Genomic DNA, 18108 nt, shown 5'->3' with positions numbered 1-18108 from the left:
AAGCCTGGAAATTCTTAAAACCATCTATATTAAAAAAATAAAATTTAAAAAAAAATCAAATAAACCCCCATCAGCACCACCACTACTGAGCAGTAGGGGAGGGGCAGGTCAGTTAGGGGAGGCAGAACACCAAATCCCTCTCACTTCTTATCTGAAAACAGACTGGGAACTGAACTTCAGATTTCATTCTCTAATTTGAAGGAGATTTGATAGCTCCACAGTCTGTGTGGCAAAGCAATAGCACAGGAGGTGTCACTACCTGGCTCCTGTCCACAAAGAGTTGCTCCTTCATATATGTATGACCTTCTTCTGGGATCTCACAAGAAGACCCTAATGGTTACTTAGAAGTGTGGGTCCAAACAATTTCAGAATAGCAAAGGATTAGGAGATTATTTAATTAACCCGTTTTTGAACTATTGTGAACTATTCGAATTTTAAAAATTAAGATTACAAAGAAATTATCAACTTCTACCACAAGTTACTTTTTTGGTAATTCTCACCAATCACAAACTATGTCTAGCCATTTCTCTTTCACTAAGAATCACAGGATCTGCTTTTGAATTTTAAAAAATGTGAAGAAAATGCACTCTTCAATCTGAGATTATACCTGAAGCTCTGAAGAAAGAATGATTGTTTGTCTACCTACTTCTCTTTTCAGTTTTTGAAGATAATTCTGAAGCCTATGGTATGTTACTAGTAAACAGGAGAGCTACAAACAAAAGATTATCATGGAAGAAACAAACAAAAAATTACCATGGAAAGAAAAATATTATTTAAAAAAAACTTGTAATTATTTGTTTTGAATATTGTCCCTCCCTTTTTTAAACTATGAAGCATGCAAAAAGCTAGAACAATGACTCAATCTTCCAAATACAGCTGTCAGAAATGGGTGCCAGCTCTTAAAACAGTATTGTGTGTGGGTAAACAAAAGGAGTATGACAGCGATAACATTTTACAAAATGCTCGAGAACAACCACTCTGAATCCATCTGGAGATACTCAAGTATAAATGTATTTACACTTGCATGCAGGCTTTCAGTATTTTCAGTATTCCTAAACCTAAAGTAGTGAGTTTTAAGTTTTGTCTTCATGCACAACACTGTCCTCTTTAAATTTAGTAGAATACTTAAATTATTCAGAATTTACAAATTACTTAGGACTGTCTCTTCACCAAAATTCATTTCTTCCCATTCAGCAGATGTTGCACAAACCAGTTTTTCCATTTTTCTGGATGCCAAGTATTAATATAAATGAGTAATTTGATTTACCTTAAGCACTTGTCATGAGGCTAGTATTTCTATACTACTTTATAAATATAAATAATATTATTTATTATACTAATTTCTGTACTATAGAAATATTGCAATATTTAGTATTCTAAATTAAGGACCCTACAAATCAAATTACATAAGTAATACATTGGTATTTTATTTGCAGCGACTACTAAAAAGTTTCACCTTATATTAAGGTCATCAGTACTTCTACAAAACTCCCCGAGGAAAGTGTCTGCCTTAGAGTTGTAACTGTGCTATCCATCTTCCTTTGCTTTTTTCATTTTGGTGGCAGGAATGCACAAGGATTGTCTTCTCTTGTTGCAGAATCTCTTCATTTTGAATCAAACACTAAACTAGCATTTAATTTTTTTAAAATTAATTTAATTAATATCTGTTTTTACTGACTTCTCACAATCTGCACTAAAACAGTAAACAAACTGTACCCACATGCTGACTCACAAAGTTTCAGTAATATCCTTCTGAAAATCTTGGGACAATTTCATAGCATGGAAAGATTATCCCTGGAATTCAAGAACTTGCATGGCTACAAGATCACAAGTACGTAACATCTCTTATAACACTGTGTCTCTATGCCGTGTTCTATTTTGTCACTGTACTTTTAGTAACAACAGCAGAAACAAAGACCCTCAGCAAACAGCCACAGCTGAAAGAATAAAGTACCCTGAAAAGTACTTTACAAGAACACTTTTATGCAGTATTACTGCTTGCAGCTGTGCTTTTTCAGACTATTCAGCTGATTACCATGGAGTCACTTAATGCTTTTTAAAATTATTTTTCCCAGTAATCTCTCACATGCCTCAGTCAATTATACTTGAAAGAACATGAAGCAACCAGATTACATCCTTAACAACTTGGGGCTGTGCCTTCCTATGTTTTACTATAGTACCCTAAAGATGATTGAACACACACTCAATGTAGAAGCAAATAAATATCACACAGACCCAGGGAGGAAGGGAAGATTTGCATGAAAGGCCATGGAAAATAAAACCAGTATGGTATTACATAGGAGACAACCAGAAGACTCAACTCTCTGCCATCTCAAACTTCTACAGCATTACTAGAAATACTCTGCAGTCACTCTAGCATGTTGTCATAACTTTCCATATTCAGTGTAAGATGAATCAGTGCCTTCTGATCTACCACCGAGACCCACAAATAACAGCTTCTCATTTAAACATATCCTAAACTTTCCATCAAAAATGAGGCATCCCATCCAGTTGGTGGGTCTAATGAAATACTTGCATCTAATTCCTAGAGGAACTTTCTGTGAATTCTGTGAATCTGTGAACCAGACATTAAGGTTCACAGACACTACAACTGGCATGACACTGGTGAAACTACCACTCCATTTTGTCAAACTGCTTATTGCAACCCAGAATGGTACAGGACCTCTGTCTGGCCTTCCTCTCGCTCCCCCACCTTCCAATGACACGCAGCCCCTTACCCAAAGGTGTTTGCTACCATCCCAGCTGTGTGCCCCACTGAAGGGTAGCCCTGGTCAGCCACCTCAGCTCTTAACAGAAGGAGCTGGTGGAGCATGTGCTGCTTGCAGCTGCAGAGCATGGGCCAGCCTGTAGCTGCTGCCACCAGGGGAAGGCTGTGCAGGCTGCAGCTGTGGCGTGTGTACCTGCAGCCCCGAGCTGGAGGACATGAGCCAGCGGCACCGAGGATGAGTAGAAGGCAGGCCAAGCACTGGCAGCTGACTGAGCAGGGGACCTCATCTCATTCCTTGCACTGGAGCCTATGCCAACCGTGCTAGGCTGTTAGCACAGGGGGAATGTGGGATGAGTCACCAAGTTAGAACAAGAGGAACCTAGCAACTCTAAAGGGCAATCCATTTACAGATGATAATAGAAAATCCCTTTTATTTTTGTACTCAGCCAGCACAACTAGCCATGACTCTCGGTATGTGTCTTCCAGGAAGGAGATTAAAGTTCAGTTTATCAGCACTGCTGGCACTCAGGGCAGCTGAACATTTTCAAGGCAACTTTCAAGCCTTCCCCACGTTTCATCTGACCCAGCCTACATCAGTTCACTTCTTTCCCTGTGATACCAGCTACATGCTTTCTCATTATATTAACCTCATCCGAAGGGACAGATCTTTGCTCTCGTGAGCCTTCTCCTCCTCTCCCCCTACTTACATATCACATCCCTAAACAATGCTATCAAGTTGATTTAGATATTTTCCCAGAAGGTGTATTTTAATAGCCAAAAAATAAACACACAAATAGTACTAAGTAAATGTGAAACTTATGCATTTATGTTGTGCTTGAGAGAAACAGAGGTGAGGGTGAGCATGGTGAAGATGATAAGAGAAGAAACAGAGCATTCTGTTTCCATGAAAATGGAAATGGGACACCCTCTCAATAGGTCCCTACTAGCTGGGCTGCTGAATTTCTGAGGACTGTGTCATTAGCAAGATTATCATACATGAAATTCAGGTATTTCTGAAAATTTTGAGCAGAAAACTTTGGGGATTAGCTTCAGAAAGCACTAGGGAGAAACTGTGTTTCTAAGGAACTTGCAGTAAGTTAAGAAGGGGGAAAGCAAGGAATCATCTCAAACTGGAAATCTCGTGAGGTCAGAAAGCTATTCCAGCGAGATGCAGAATGTGACAGAAGCAGTAGGAAGGAGACAGGCTGACAGGAAAAATTAGTCAGCATAACCTGTCTGAGAAGCCCCTGATCTTCTAAATCCCAAATTTATTCAGCCCCTCAGTTCTCGTGGCCACTGTGCACTGGAACCCTTTCTTGTAGCTCCTAACAGCATGCAAGGACCTCAGCCTCTGTAGGGCAGCTATTGCTGCTGGTCTCTTGCTTTAGCTGTTGCTGCACTTTATCCCACCTGGTAAACAGGTACAATTCCATCAGTGAGACTATCTCCACTGAGCTACAAGAGCAATGTGGCTAGGGAGCAGCACTCCATGTTCTGTCCCGTTGTCCTTTAAACTCCCCACACACCAGCCACACCAGCCCACTTCCTCTGCCCTACACTCCCTTCCCTGCCACTGCAGATGGAACCACTGTGCTAGTCTTGCCACTGCCCCCACTTTCACCAGTGTCCCCCACAGAACCCTCCCACACCCTGGGCCACATAAACTCTGGCCTCTACCAAGTCCCTACATGAACAGTGATTTTGCACTAGGTAGACAGTATGTAACACGGTCTCTGAAATCTCAGGCATCACTCAGCATCTACTTGATATTATCAGCATGTTGAGAACATGTTTCAGAAGTGAGTTTTAAATACTCATTATCCATACAAGACTGGCTGGTCTTGTATATGACAACAAATCAGCAGGGAAAATTCAAACACATATAGAGATTCATTTCAAAATTGAAAGATCTCTCAAAAGGACTGCCTTTAAAGTACTGAGCTTTTGAAAAAAAAAATCCCTACAGGAAAAAAAACTATGAAATTTTATCACTCCTTTTGCCAAATCAAGAGGAACAGTCCAGGCATCGTAACAGAGATAGCAGTTTCAACTCTGGTTTGAAGTAGGAACTTCAAGCCTGCATTATCTGGTGTTTCCAGCCTCCTGTACATACACATGAACGTGCATGAATCTAAAAAGACGTACTTTTTCCTCCCAAGTTCCTTCCTACTTTCAAAACTGCACAAGAAAAATTTGTATCCCATCTGACCAGCGGTTGTTGCCACTGCTGTCGTCCTGCATTTTGCAATTTGTTTGCAAGTGACCCACAGAAAATAACTATTATTTTCCCTAAGGTGTGGGTAAAATTCTGAACAACTCCTCCTTCAACAGCACCATTTTCGTTGAATTATCTTAATTTTTTTTTTGTTTTATTTAATAAAATTATTTATCTGAGCAGCAGATGCTTCTCTGATGCTTTGTTTCCCGCGTACTTATTTTTAACTCTGCTACATCTTCTCCTGCAGAGTGAGCGCTATATTTCAGCTCCCATGCCTTCCCCCTCCTAAAACAAGGTGTGAAAACAGCAAGGCACGGCTGGCAGTCTGCAGGGGTTGCCACCATCCCCGCCGTCACAGCCCGACGGAGCCAGCAGCTCGCCAAGGCGCGGCGGCGCAGCCCAGGGGACGCAGGCGGGGGCACGTGCGGGGCTGGCTCGGCCACCTGCTGCGGACAGCGCCGGAACACAGCCGCACCCGGGTCCCTCCGGGCTCCGTCTGTGGCTTGAGCGCTGTCCGGCTGACGACTGTAGAAGGTTCTGCCCCGTGCTTCCCGCTGGAGCGGGCAGAGCGCGGGCGCTGCTGCCAGGGAGGGGAGCGGGGCCGGCGAGGGAGGGCGGGAAGCCTGAGGGGACAGCTTACCCCGTTGGCCGCGGCCATCTGAACGACGATCTCGATGGCCGTCTTGCTGAAGTACCTGCCGTCGCTGCCCACCACCATGGTGCAGCCCTGCCGGTCGCGGAGGTCGACGGACGAGAGGAGGCTCTGCACGAAGTTGGGCAGGTAGTTGCGCTGGCTCTCGAAGAGCGCCGTGGGCCGCCGCAGGCCCCCTCCGCCCGTCGGGCGCTGGTCCTCGTAGGGCGCCGTCTGCACGGTGAGCACGGGGATGGGGGTCCGCTCCATGGCGGCTGCCGCCTGCCCGATGTGGCTCCGCTGGGGAGCGGCAGCCCTGGCGCAGGCTGCAGAGCCGGCCGTGGGGAGCCCAGAGGCGTTCCCCGGGCGGGACCGGGCTGGCTCGGCCCCCGGCGGCCCCCGGCCGGCGCCCGGCGTCGCGGGGGAGCCGGGGCGGGCGCGGGGTGTGCGCCGCCCCTTCCCCGCCCGCCCCACCGGGGGCCCCGCCGGCGCCTCGCCGCCTCGCTGCCATCAGCATGCGGCGGCCCCGGCCAAAAATAACCCTGGAAAGCGAAGCCGAGAGCCGCGGGCTCCTGCCAGGGATGTAACTGGAGGCAGCGAGGAGCGGGCGAGCCAGCGCTGCACACTTGCTCGGGGGGATCACGGTCTGTCAGCGCCGGGGCCGCCCCGCCGACCCTCGCCGGGAGCCGGGTACCCTGGGCACGGCGGCAGCACCCTCCGGCCGAGGGCAGCACCCGCACGGAGCCGAGAATCCAGAGTGGGGTGAGGCCCAACAGTGGTACTGTCCCAGGCGAAGAAACGGGAGCAGGCAACTAAAGAACGAACAAAGAGAATCGATTTTTTTTTCTTTTCTTTTTTTAGTGTATGGCTCAAAAACCAAGGTTTTGTATAGTAAGTAAACTTAAAAAAGGGCTTGCTGACTCTGGTGTTTCTCTCCAGGCTCACTCTCTGTAAAGACACGTGAAGGTGTCTTTCCATACGATAAACAAAGGCATTTCATACAGATGCAAGGTGAAGCTTAGTTCATGGACATTTTGCTTCATTCTTGTTCATCCAGCTTAAATCGAATGCAGAGTTGGTGGCGCTGACGACTGTGAAAGATTCCTGACATTTACCAATATAAAGGCTGTGCTTATAGATGCCTGTGACTGTCAAACATCAGCTGAAATTTTCCATCCAAATGCTCTTTTCACACAGGGCCCACACAGCATTATTTTTGCCAGGACAAACACTCTTGGTGGAGAGTGGGAGAAAATAGTCAGGAGAGCTGGGGAAAATAGTCATGTAACCTCGATGTGATTCTTGTGCTTAGGAAACCCCTGGTGTAGGCCTGCATTTAAGCAGGCAAACATAATTTTGTAAGGCATTTATCTCATTTCTATGAAAGTCTGCTCATACAGCTGTTAAAAGGCCAGTGGAGTGTTATGGTTCAACAAAGCAAGGTGTTAACTGCAATGATAGGAGGTGGTCAGGCAAACGGGATAAAATCTTTTTGTCTTCTACAGCGTTCTAAGAGTTCATTCAATAGCTCATTCAGTAGTTCATTCACTAGTCCAGTAAGAGTCAGTGAGAGTCACCTGCTGAATGGTTACCAAAGGAACTCAGTCATGGTTTTGAGCCCTATTTCTGCAGGCTTTTTAGTCGTTCATAGCAGAGTTTCTACAGATACATTTGTTTGGCAGGTACGACTGCTGTCACAGTAAAACACTCTACATGCTATGGTAGGCAAGGCCCAAGAGTTTAGTTTAAACAAAGTAATCTGTTTAAGCAGATAAAAGACTTCTAGCTCTGTTGGCAGAATACCTTATAGTGGGCCATGTACTGCATTAGATGGTCAGAGCATGTACAGGAAAACAGTAATCTCATCTCTTATGTTAGACCTCCTAGTCTGTAGTCATGATTGTGGCTTTCTATACTGATTCAGAATGCATTTTAAACAGCAAAAGGGAAAAATCTACCCTATCAAAACACCAGTTCTCCTATCCCTAATATGAATAAGTTAAGCACAATTTAAATGAGGTATCTTAAAGAATTTTGGGCACTGCCAGCAATGAAACCATGACCACTATGCAATGAAACCATTGCATAGTGTGCATTAGTGAGAGTTGAAATAAAATCACATAACTGCTATTTACCAGAGCAAGTACCCAACAAGGAAACAGCAACAAAGATGGAAAGCATTAGAAAGAACAGGTAAGATCCAAATAAAGGAAAACACATGACCAAAGTAAGAAGAAATGTGATAATCTTTGAAATAAAGAACTGACTGCATTTTTCATGTGGATAGAGGAATTGGGTTGAGCATTTGGAAGAAAAATATATCAATTTTAATCAATTTTTAAAACTCTGCAAACACTGACATTCTCAGAATATATATCTTAAGAGCAATGATCAATGACAATTTTTCAGAATTGCTTGTCTCCACCTGTGTAATTTATGTACAGTAATGAAAAACTGTGTTTTATAGTTTTTCAGACTTTGCCCTGACAAAGGCACTACCAGAAGTGTAATGAGTTGTACTGAGCACTGCAAATTTTTTAGTTCAAACTCAAGCTCTGCTTCAGGTAAGTCCATCCAAAAGTTTATGTAACCCCTCTTTCATTATGACTCTTGTTAGACTTTCCAAAACTGTGTCATAAAGTCATGCTGTTTCAGGTTTTGTTTAAAAAAGTAAAATACCAGCCTTCACAGGAGCAGTACAGAAGATGAGGAAATTAATTTATACAGCCTGAACATTTTAGTACAAAAACTGAAGAAAAGGAACTTTTTTTTTTTCACTTTTTTAATTCAGTTCTCCAGTTTTCCAGCACCCAGATTAGCGTTATGTTGATGCATTTATCCATGGGTAAGTGCTTCAATTTCTGTTTTATAGCAACACAAGTCCCATATAAGCAGTCCTGTTCTCAGCAGATGTCATTGAGAAGTGGAGATTTCTGTAACTGGCCATTACTGCAGTGCCTTAACTGCTGTATATCTTCAACAAATGAATAATTATCAATTTGGGATGATATTAAAAGTCTGGAATGTCTTCTTGGGAAACAACAGCTAAATATATTCTTAGTATTACCAAACTGTGTTGTGAGTGAGTTTTTTAAAGGTTGTTAAAATAAAAACTAGCTTAATGGAGTGACAGGATACATGTTAAATTCATTCTGTTTCCAACTAAAACAATTAGCTTTCTGAAATGCCAATTTTAGAAACTTGGTTTGACATATGCAGTCTAGTTAAGGAACATTTTCACCCCCTACTTGGGTTCTTATTTGATTCTTAAAGCTTTTTAATTCCTGAGCCTTAAAATGTTTATCATAACTCATTTGTCTTGTGACAACATGGCAGCGTTAATTACTTTAAGAGCTGTATTTTTGTGTTTGCCCATCTTCTTTTTTTTTTTTTTTTTTCTTTTTTTAACCAGCATTGTACTGATGCCTTTGTCCCTTTAGGTCCAATTTTTTCATGCACTGAACTGGGAATTGGGTTGTTGCCTGTGTGGACTTGAAGGAAAGAAGTGTGTCCCATTGCAACAGAACTTTATAGCCCCAGTTACTTCTAATTCAGTTGACCTGGTGACCTGGAGTGTCCTCTCTACAAGATGGCAGAAAACACTAATGGATTTTCTTGAAGGTAGATTATGGAAGCCCAGCCCAGTTCTGATTTGATGCCAACACACAGGAAATTGCTGTGCTCATGACATTTCCTTTCTGTTAAGGAAAAGTATTTTGTATAGGTTTACAAATGTTGCAGAGGAATTGAACCAGTGCCATTAATTAAACAAGTTTTTGCTCACAATTCATCACTAGTATAATAACCTGAGTTTTAGATGGAAATATATTTTTACAGTTGTTTCATGCAATATGTGTTCCAGATAGAAATGTAGTTCTCAAAATTAATTCAGCCATTCCCCATGGTGCCATGTTTTGAAGTTCAAATTCTCATCCTGCCAATGAGCTGGATACTCCAGTTCCTCTTATAGTTCAGTTACCATATGAAGAATAGCATGCACTTATTCTAAGTTGTTAACCTGAGCTATTGAAACAAAAAAATGTTGTAAAAATAAGATTTTAATTTATTTAAACCACTCAAAAAAATACAATTCAGTTAATATATTGTTTTGCAGGTAAGAACAAAACCACTTTTAAACCACAGTGTTTCCAAATGAGGTATTTTCTGCTTCTTCTTCTTCTTAAACTTGCAATGATTTTGTTTGTTTAGAAATTAACTTAGGAATTAAAAGACATTAAAAGAGAAAATAAAATTGAAAAATTGGTGAATATTTTGACTCATTTTATCTGTCTTCACAGATCTTTCAGTTCACAAATTAAATTTTTTCTATGTAAGCATTTCTGATACATTATAAAAGGCAGAGAAAATGTACATTTTTATAGGAAAGTTAGTTCCCTCATTGCAGAGTTTTATTGTGAAGTAGTATTAATGCTCTCATAAATACCTGTCAAGTTCTTTTCTGGAAATTTTACTTAATCCCCAGAAAGGCTATATTTCACTACAGCTGCAAGTCTGAAATTACTGTGAAACAGGGTGACTGTTTTAAAGAACATTTTCACGCAAACTTACATGCAAATTGATTTACAAATCCCCAACAGGAAAAATTGCCTGAAAACATATTTCTCATAATTTATAACTGATTTAGTGCTATGCCAGCAACTTATGATATTGTGTAAGTCAAGTCTGACTTACAAAGTTGCCTGTTACTATCCATCTAATTAGGAGAAACAGGGAGGAGGAAAAGGATTGAGAAAAGGAACCAGGGCAATCATCAATCATTAACCTAAAAGAGAAAGCAACTCTTATAGAAGGAACATCCTTCAAAATGTCCAAAGGATGCAGAAAGTTTATTCAAATAGTTTTGCCCACTCTCAAGTGAGTGATACTCTCTTTCTAACTGAAAATAGGTTAGTTAATCTTACTTTATGTAAAATTAAGTGTGCAGTCACCACAATCTTGCTAGACTGTATGACAGAGATAAATATGTTCTGCTTAACAAGCTGTTTGTACTGCCAAGTAAGCACTGTGTTGTCAGGGCCTAATTTAGCAGGAACTTATTTCATATACACTGTGGAAGCCTTACACTTCCATTTATGGTTATTTACCAGTTATGTCACCAGTTAAGAGTGGAAAATTTATCCATATGACTGTCATTTCAGCACATAATAAGCAAAGAATGAAACACAACTTTCAAACAGTTCCTACTGCTGCAGATCTGCACATTCCTGGTCTGATTTTCAGAGGTGCAAGAAACAGCTACTTCCACTGCATCCAATGAGAGGATATTGATCCTCTCAGTATGACAAGGCCTTCCGGGCTGTAGTGCTCAAATGACATCATGTTCTACAGTGTTACACATCTTGCAGATATAGGTAGCAAAGGTTGTAGAAATACTGATGTTTTTCTTGCTGTTCTAATAGATTAGTACATGGAAGAGACACTGAATTTATAGTAGAGATTCATTTTTCATCTATTTTAAAAGCCCAGGATTTTAAACATTAAGTCAAAGCATATAGAAAGTTTAAAAACACAGAGAAAGAAGTGTTCCCACAACACCTCTTCACCAACATATCTGAAGGAAGATATGCAATCAGCATAATGATTGCTTGAGGGATTCCTTGCCTTATGTATAGCCTTCTACAGCAATAAAGCAAGGTAATAAAAGCAAAATGCCATCACTCTGCTTTGAGTTGTAGTATTCCTGACAAGAAGTCAAAGCTAACTACTCAGGAGCACAACCACAGAAACATAAGCAAACAAACAAAAAAGGAAGAATAAAGCAGCATAGAAACACAGCTCCTTCAAATGGAGGAGGATTTTAATAGCAGCTTTATTTCTGAGTATTTGGGAAAGACAGTATGTTTAGTCTCAGTTCAACAAACAAATTCACTGGCCTTTTAAAAAGCACTTTGAGACTTAAGGATTAAAAAGCCCTGTTTTAAGGAAGAGTCCCAGAGAGAATTCCAGTGATTATTTAGTAAGTGTCAACATCATGGTATCGATCACTTTGCACAGTTGCTTAATGGTATGCTTTGCAATTTTTTTGCACACACTGAAAAATATAGTTAACTTCACCATGCCAGCTGTTTCTAACTCTGCCATTTAAGGGGATAATATTGGACAAAACACTTGAGATTTTTCTCTTTTTAAGAATTCTCTCTCTCATGTTAAGGGTCAAGTAATTTTTCAGCATACATAGTCTAAATTCTACCCAACAAATTTATTTTTTCAGGTAACTCTTTTTATCTTCTGACAATAGCTGATAAAGAAAATTTTTCTCAGCAACATACCATGTCTGTTAAGCAAGCTTTCCATAGTCAAATGACTCTGATTGTTTCTTCTGAAAGATTAGACAGATTTAAGAACAATTCCTTAAAATTATAAAAATAGTCCAGAAGAAACCTTTGACTAAGGTCCAGGGAAAAATAATAGAAAGTGAATCAAAGGTGTAATTTCAGGATACCTCAAGGGATTTCGATCCAAATCCTGGCTAGCAGTTGAGGACGTGCAGGTGCCACTGTGAGGTGTGGAAAGTGGTGGAGCAGCGCCTCCTTCTGTGGGCATATCTGCTCTGTCAGCCTTTGTGGAGCTCTCTGCAGCCAAAGTCAGATTTATTTTTCTCTCTTGTAACATACGAAATCTTCTGGCTCATCTCTGAAGAGTTTGCTCTCATTTTCACAACCTGAAAGCCAGGAAGGGTGGTTAGTTAGGGATATCAATTAGTATGTACACCGTTGGAAAATTGTTGTCAGACAAATTAGCCTTTCTGTTTTAGCATGTCTTCCGTTCTTGGTTTTCACTGACCTTTCATCTGGTTCTGCAGCCTACTACTGCAAAAATTAATCTGTTATTGAACTAGTTTGAACGAGTTTGTCTTATTTAGACAGCAGAAGAAGTAACTTTTAGAGGAGCAACATGCTGACTTAGTTATTCTGGAACTACCAATGCTTTTTCCCAGGATGCTCCTTTTGCACAGAACTGAAAGGCTATTTCTACCTACCTGTTTAACTGAGGGTGCTGGTTTGGCTAGCTCTTTTTAACCTTTGTCTGTCAGGTTTTACTTTGGATCAGATTATGTTAATGATGCCAATTCCCATTCAGTCTTTCATGACTATATAATTAATCAGAAACACTGTCCAGCCTGTAGCATCAGGAATACTTAGGGGTATTATTAGGGTGGGGGGAGGTAAAAAAAAATCCCCACCAAACCAAAAATATATCATGAAGACAACACTTTGTACTCTGACCACTCTTCTTAAATAACATGATTCAAGAGGAATAACATGATTAAAGTTATTCCTCTTCCTGTGGTGGTGGGGCAGAAAAGCTGTAACTTACCTTCTCAGGCACTTTTATATCATAATTCAATCTTGCAACTATGTCAGCAAAGTCCTCCATCAAAACCATGAAGTCAGTATTCTCTTATTTTTAGAAGAAAGAGGAAAAAATTTACAGGGCGGGGAGAGGAAATCTCACTCTGATTTTTGACTGAACCATCACTCTAAAGGGATACAGATTTTTATTTTCCATTAAAATCTCTCCTTTATTATCTAGAAAAAAGTCTAAGTCCCAAAATCAGATAGGATTTCCTAGAAGACTACATCTGCATCGTTGAACAGCTGACAGAGTTGCTAAAACAAATGTTACCACTAGATGACACCAAATACTCGTTTAATGTGATATTTTCCTACCTGTGAGTAGATCAGCTACTAGAAGGCAAAAACAAAGAAATGGAGCAGCTGGGATTAATCCTCTTTTGGAACAAATTCAGTTTCCCGTGGAAACAACAGCAGAGTTCTTCACTGAGTAAAATTTGCTTACTTATTGGATAGTAAAGTCTTTATTTCAGCTCAAGTAATATGCTGCTTTACAGTCTTAACTTTGAGTTGTCCTCTAAGATATGACTTTCTGATGTTCCTGTTTGAGAACCAGAACTCAACAACTGTGTCGGTTTTCATTTTTATTCACCTTCTTCCAATTCCACTAAGGCAGGTGCGGATCCCGCAGGCATCTTTTCTGAAACAAGTAGCAGAACATTTACAAAGAAGCAAATAAAACCACTGTGATTTAAGAAGTTTTGTTTACTCAGGCTGTGATTTATAAGCAAACTGATCTAGTTGAAAATGTCCCTGCTCAGTGCAGGGGTTGGACTAGAGTCCAATCCGAACCACATATGAGTTTACAACTACCAGGCCCTTTCATCTTGTTATGACATTAGAATGGCATTGTGTTGTTATGTATTGTTAGCAGGTAATTGTAATATAAATGTAGGGGTTTTTAGTAAACTTTCTCCATAAGATGAGATTCAATGCTGTGGTTCTGAACAACCTCTTGTGAATTAAAACAAAATTCTGCATTTGTCAAGGCAGAAAAATCTAGCCTTGTCTGTTGCATTTAAGTGGAATTACAAAAAAATACTGATTTTTACAGTATAAGATCATTTTTAGCTGCTCATTCTGATTAAGAAGAAGCTTTAACATTTCAAGAACAGTACAGAGAAAGCACTAAAGAAACCAAATAACAAATTAGCTGTGCTTGTAAATTGAAATTATTAGACTGAAAGAGATGCAGCAGGTTTGAATCCTGTAAGAGAGCAATGTGAAATTAGTAGGTATTTCAGACTAGGCTGAGTGAGGACAGTAAGATCACTGGAAGCAATACAATAAAACCACACTTTAGACCAATATTTTAAAGTAAATGCAAATTACAAGTGTTTTACTTATGTCTTAATAGGCAATACACATCCACATCCTAGACTGCTTGACAGTTGGTCTGTTTCAGGTGCATTCTTTTCTGAAAATTTCTGTGGATGTTGGTGTGTGCAGGACAGAGGCTAAGGTGCACTGGAGCCCTAATGCTTTGAGCGGGTGTTTCTGTGAAGCTGCTGGCCACAGCCAGACTTGGATTTCCTCTTTGTTCCCTTTGCCTGCATGTACATGGCTAGAAGGACATGTGTAGGACATCAGGATGGGAACGTAGCCTTGCACGATGCCACTGCCGCTGCTAGTAACAGCCCGCAAGCTTTGCACTGAGTGTGCAGCACCTCAGGGCTGAGGGTTGCCACACCTGGTCTGGCCAGTGTTTTCCTGACCTGGCTGAAGCTCTGACTTCTTCAATTTATTTTTGACAGCAGTTTCTCTAACTGGCCAGGTATAAACTGTTAATTTGCTTTGCTTTTTTATCCTTGGAAGTTGTATTTTTTACAGCTAGTAGTAACAAGCTGCCATTCTGTGTAGGATGAGATATTTATGGCTTTAATGTAATGAATGATGCAGCATAGGGAAACATGATGTATACAGTATCAGTGGCCTTGAGGAGTAGAGACAAGGATGTTTTGTAGAGGAGTACAGGCATAAGGGGTGGTAAGAAATCAGCACAGGCCTAGCACTGGAATCCCACTGCTATAAACAATTCACCTGCAATCAGTTAAAACCATGCAGACCTGGACCTGTATGTAGTGTATATAATGTACATATAATTTATATAACAAATTTGGATGCAATGCGAGGCTGTAGAGCAGTGCAGGATGAGCATGGTTGCAAACAAAAAAAGTTCGTGTGGACAGAGGGAGAAAAAAGGAACATGGACATCATTTGGGCCAATGCTCCTGGTAGGAGAGGAAATGCCCCACAAAGAGAGGCAGATGCTGTTGCTGTGAGCTCTTCAGGACAGCTGATGTTAGCAGTAGTGGCTCATTTAGGACAGCAGGTGGCTGGACCTAAAACCCCTAAAACCCTACCCATCCTGTCCCCTCTGATCACATCCTGCCTACAGGAGTTGGGATGGAACATGGACAACAACCTGCTCCAGCGGGCAGGAGGTTATACATAAGGATTAAAAAGCAAGAATCTAGTAAAATACTACCAAAATTCAGAAATGCCTACATTCTAAAGGGCATAATAAATTAAATCATGATCATCCATTCATCTTCCTGGGTAATTCGAGAAGATTAAACCCAAGAGTTGATATAAACCAATGGCACAAGAGTGCAATGATATGATTTTTGTTAGTTTCAAGTTTAATGGAGCTCATAAAAACATGTGGAAAGTAGAGAACTGTGGAGAAAAATGCTGCTTTGTAAAGTCTATTTCTACAGATATTTGATATTCATGAAGGCACAGGAGTGATCAAATCATTGCAATTTGGTTCTAAGACAGAAACTTCTCTGCCTCTGCTAGGGAACAAAATGTGTGGGGTTTGTTGACAAGATCACTTCCTACCTAGAGCTTTGTGTCTCTTGGTGGAGGGACTGAAGCACCACTAGTGGGAGCTATCTGGATGGGAAGAAAGCCCAGGTCTAGATGACCATCACTTCTTCAGAGGTGTGGCTGTGCCCCTGCTGGTACCTGCTTAGGGAGAACTGCTAATGGTTGTCTTCATCAGATCCCTCCCCACCCTAACCCTGGCAACCCCACGATCCACACCACAACCCCAAGACAGGACTAAGTGGTGTCTGCCTCTCTCACCCTCCTCCACAACCTCACTTCAACCCAATTCCAGTTCCTTGGAGGCCATCCTTCACATGGACATACCTCCCAGTACAATGTAACACAAGCATTACAGTAATTTCACAGCTTTTACAGAGCTGCCATTATCTTTCCTCCTCTTTTTGTTCTGGCATGATGCAAAGACAAGACGTAGCACTCCAGGTTGGGAACATAAGAACAGACCAGAAAAAGCCAGTTAAATAAATATCCAAGAAATGCAACCAGTGGTCTTCTTGGGGGATGAGGATAAAGATAAGGTCCTTGTCACATTTCCAGTGTCATTACGTGTGAACAGAATAGAGGACAAAGCACTAGGACATCCTGACAGCCAGCAAGTGTACAAGCTCCTACCCTGCTCAGGAGCTGCTTGCTCTCCATCCCAGGGGATGCCTTGAAATATGCAGACAGTTTTCAGAAGCAGAGACAAAGATGTGCATACTGACTAGAGTTTCTCTGACATCAGCACTGCAAGCAGTGCAAGGAAGGTCCTAGCAGGAACGGGTTAGTATCAACATGAACTACATAAATCCAGCTGCAGAGATGCCCCTCTACAGCAACAAAAAAACCCCAGTATATTAACAGTCATCATGGAAATTTTAGAATGTGGTGGAGTGTGTGGTGGGTGAGCAAATATTTAAAAATACGCATCTAAAATATTACTCTGTGTAAGCTATCCATGGCTTTTTCCCTTATGACTCCTGGTTGAAACTCTTAACTTTTTTTCAAATTGAAAGTTAGTAACACTTCCGAAATTAACAGCTCTAAAGAGCACAAAGTTCATCCATTACATGAGGCATTTATAAGAGGCATTTTGATCACTTTTCCTGTGACAAATGGAAGCAAAACCAGCAAAAGCTATGTGTTATCCACAAATTTAAGTTTACATGATCACTCAATGAAAAACAGTGATGGCAATAATTCTACAAATTTTCATGTGTCATTTATGCAATCCAAACCAGTGTGAGAACATACACTAGTTTTAAAAATGAAGAGTTCTAATTGCTAAGGGAAACAGTCACAGTATGACTCAGCAATGCCAGTTCACTCAAATGTCACCAAGGTCTGCTAAACAGAAAGCAACACTGTGTAAGCAGATTGTTTTCTTTTTATATGTTGCTTTAGAGAAAAAATTAAGTCCTGAAAACTACTTCAAGCTATCTGAAACTACTTCTAATGTGAGGAATGAAGTCATGCCTGCTGATGTATCTACTGGGAGACTAAAGAGCTCTATCTTAGCTAAGATACATGACTTAAATATTTTAATCAACTGAGACACCAGCTCTAGGCAGTGAAAGATTGATAAATGTCTCCATCCTCAGTTCTTTTGAAAATAAATTCCAAACTCATATATTCCAGTAGAAGCAAAGTGAAAAAATTTAAGACTGTTGATACTGGTTGAGGGAGAGACTGAGGGAATGGCCTTCTTTCTTTACTTCTTAATGCTAGGTGTGAGACAAGTAACACACTCCTAGTACTGAAATTTCTACTTATTCAGACACATCATCAAGTATCCACAGCAAGCACTGTAGCTAAAAGTCCATCCTTCAGAACTGCATGTCCTAGAATTCTGTTTGCAAACATTTTTAATTCTACATTATCTTCTTGCATTGGCTCATTTTGCTTTCACGCAGCTGTAGTCAAAATATCCCTCTAAAGCTAAGAGGTACTAGAGGATGTACAGGGCAGAAAGTTCAACTCTAAATTGTAATGAGTAGAGAGATAGAAGCTTCAGACTAACTTTTCAAAATAGTGTCAGAACCCCATAACAAATCATACAGAACAGCCTGAACTCAGTGGGAATGTGCAGTCCCCAGTTCCCCAAACCCTGAACTGGCGGGGTCATGGCCTAGGAGATCGAAGAGTTCAGCTACATCTTTCAAACTGCTGTCTATGTGGCCCAACACTGCATTCACAGCTTTAGTGGAGACAGCATTTACTGCATGTGATCTTGCACCTCTGCTACCTGTGTATTTTTAGTTTCATTATACAACAGGTTTAGCACAACCTGGGATGGGTGCATACATTCAAAAAATCACAAAGCAAG

The 18108-nt window shown here is 40.9% G+C and overlaps 1 protein-coding gene and 1 long non-coding RNA gene across 2 annotated transcripts in view; one reads left to right on the top strand and one right to left on the bottom strand.

The window, feature by feature from the left end:
* The window catches only part of PGM5 (phosphoglucomutase 5), a 70264-nt gene extending 64274 nt beyond the window's left edge, over positions 1-5990 (bottom strand). The window contains exon 1 of the mRNA XM_086866666.1: positions 5587-5990. Coding sequence (XP_086722792.1) covers positions 5587-5847 — 261 coding nt within the window. The 5' untranslated portion in view covers positions 5848-5990. The remainder of the gene's footprint in view (positions 1-5586) is intronic.
* Positions 5991-8053: 2063 nt separating this feature from the next.
* On the top strand, positions 8054-9074 carry LOC111940770 (uncharacterized). Its single transcript, XR_002869673.2, has 3 exons — positions 8054-8141; positions 8385-8422; positions 9018-9074. It is a non-coding gene; the product is annotated as an uncharacterized LOC111940770 (long non-coding RNA).
* The last annotated feature ends 9034 nt before the right edge of the window (positions 9075-18108 follow it).

This window comes from Cyanistes caeruleus, chromosome Z, assembly GCF_971803275.1.
Source record: "Cyanistes caeruleus chromosome Z, bCyaCae1.hap1.1, whole genome shotgun sequence".
Taxonomy (NCBI): Eukaryota; Metazoa; Chordata; class Aves; order Passeriformes; family Paridae; genus Cyanistes; species Cyanistes caeruleus.
This window is presented reverse-complemented; position numbering and strand designations above follow the sequence as displayed.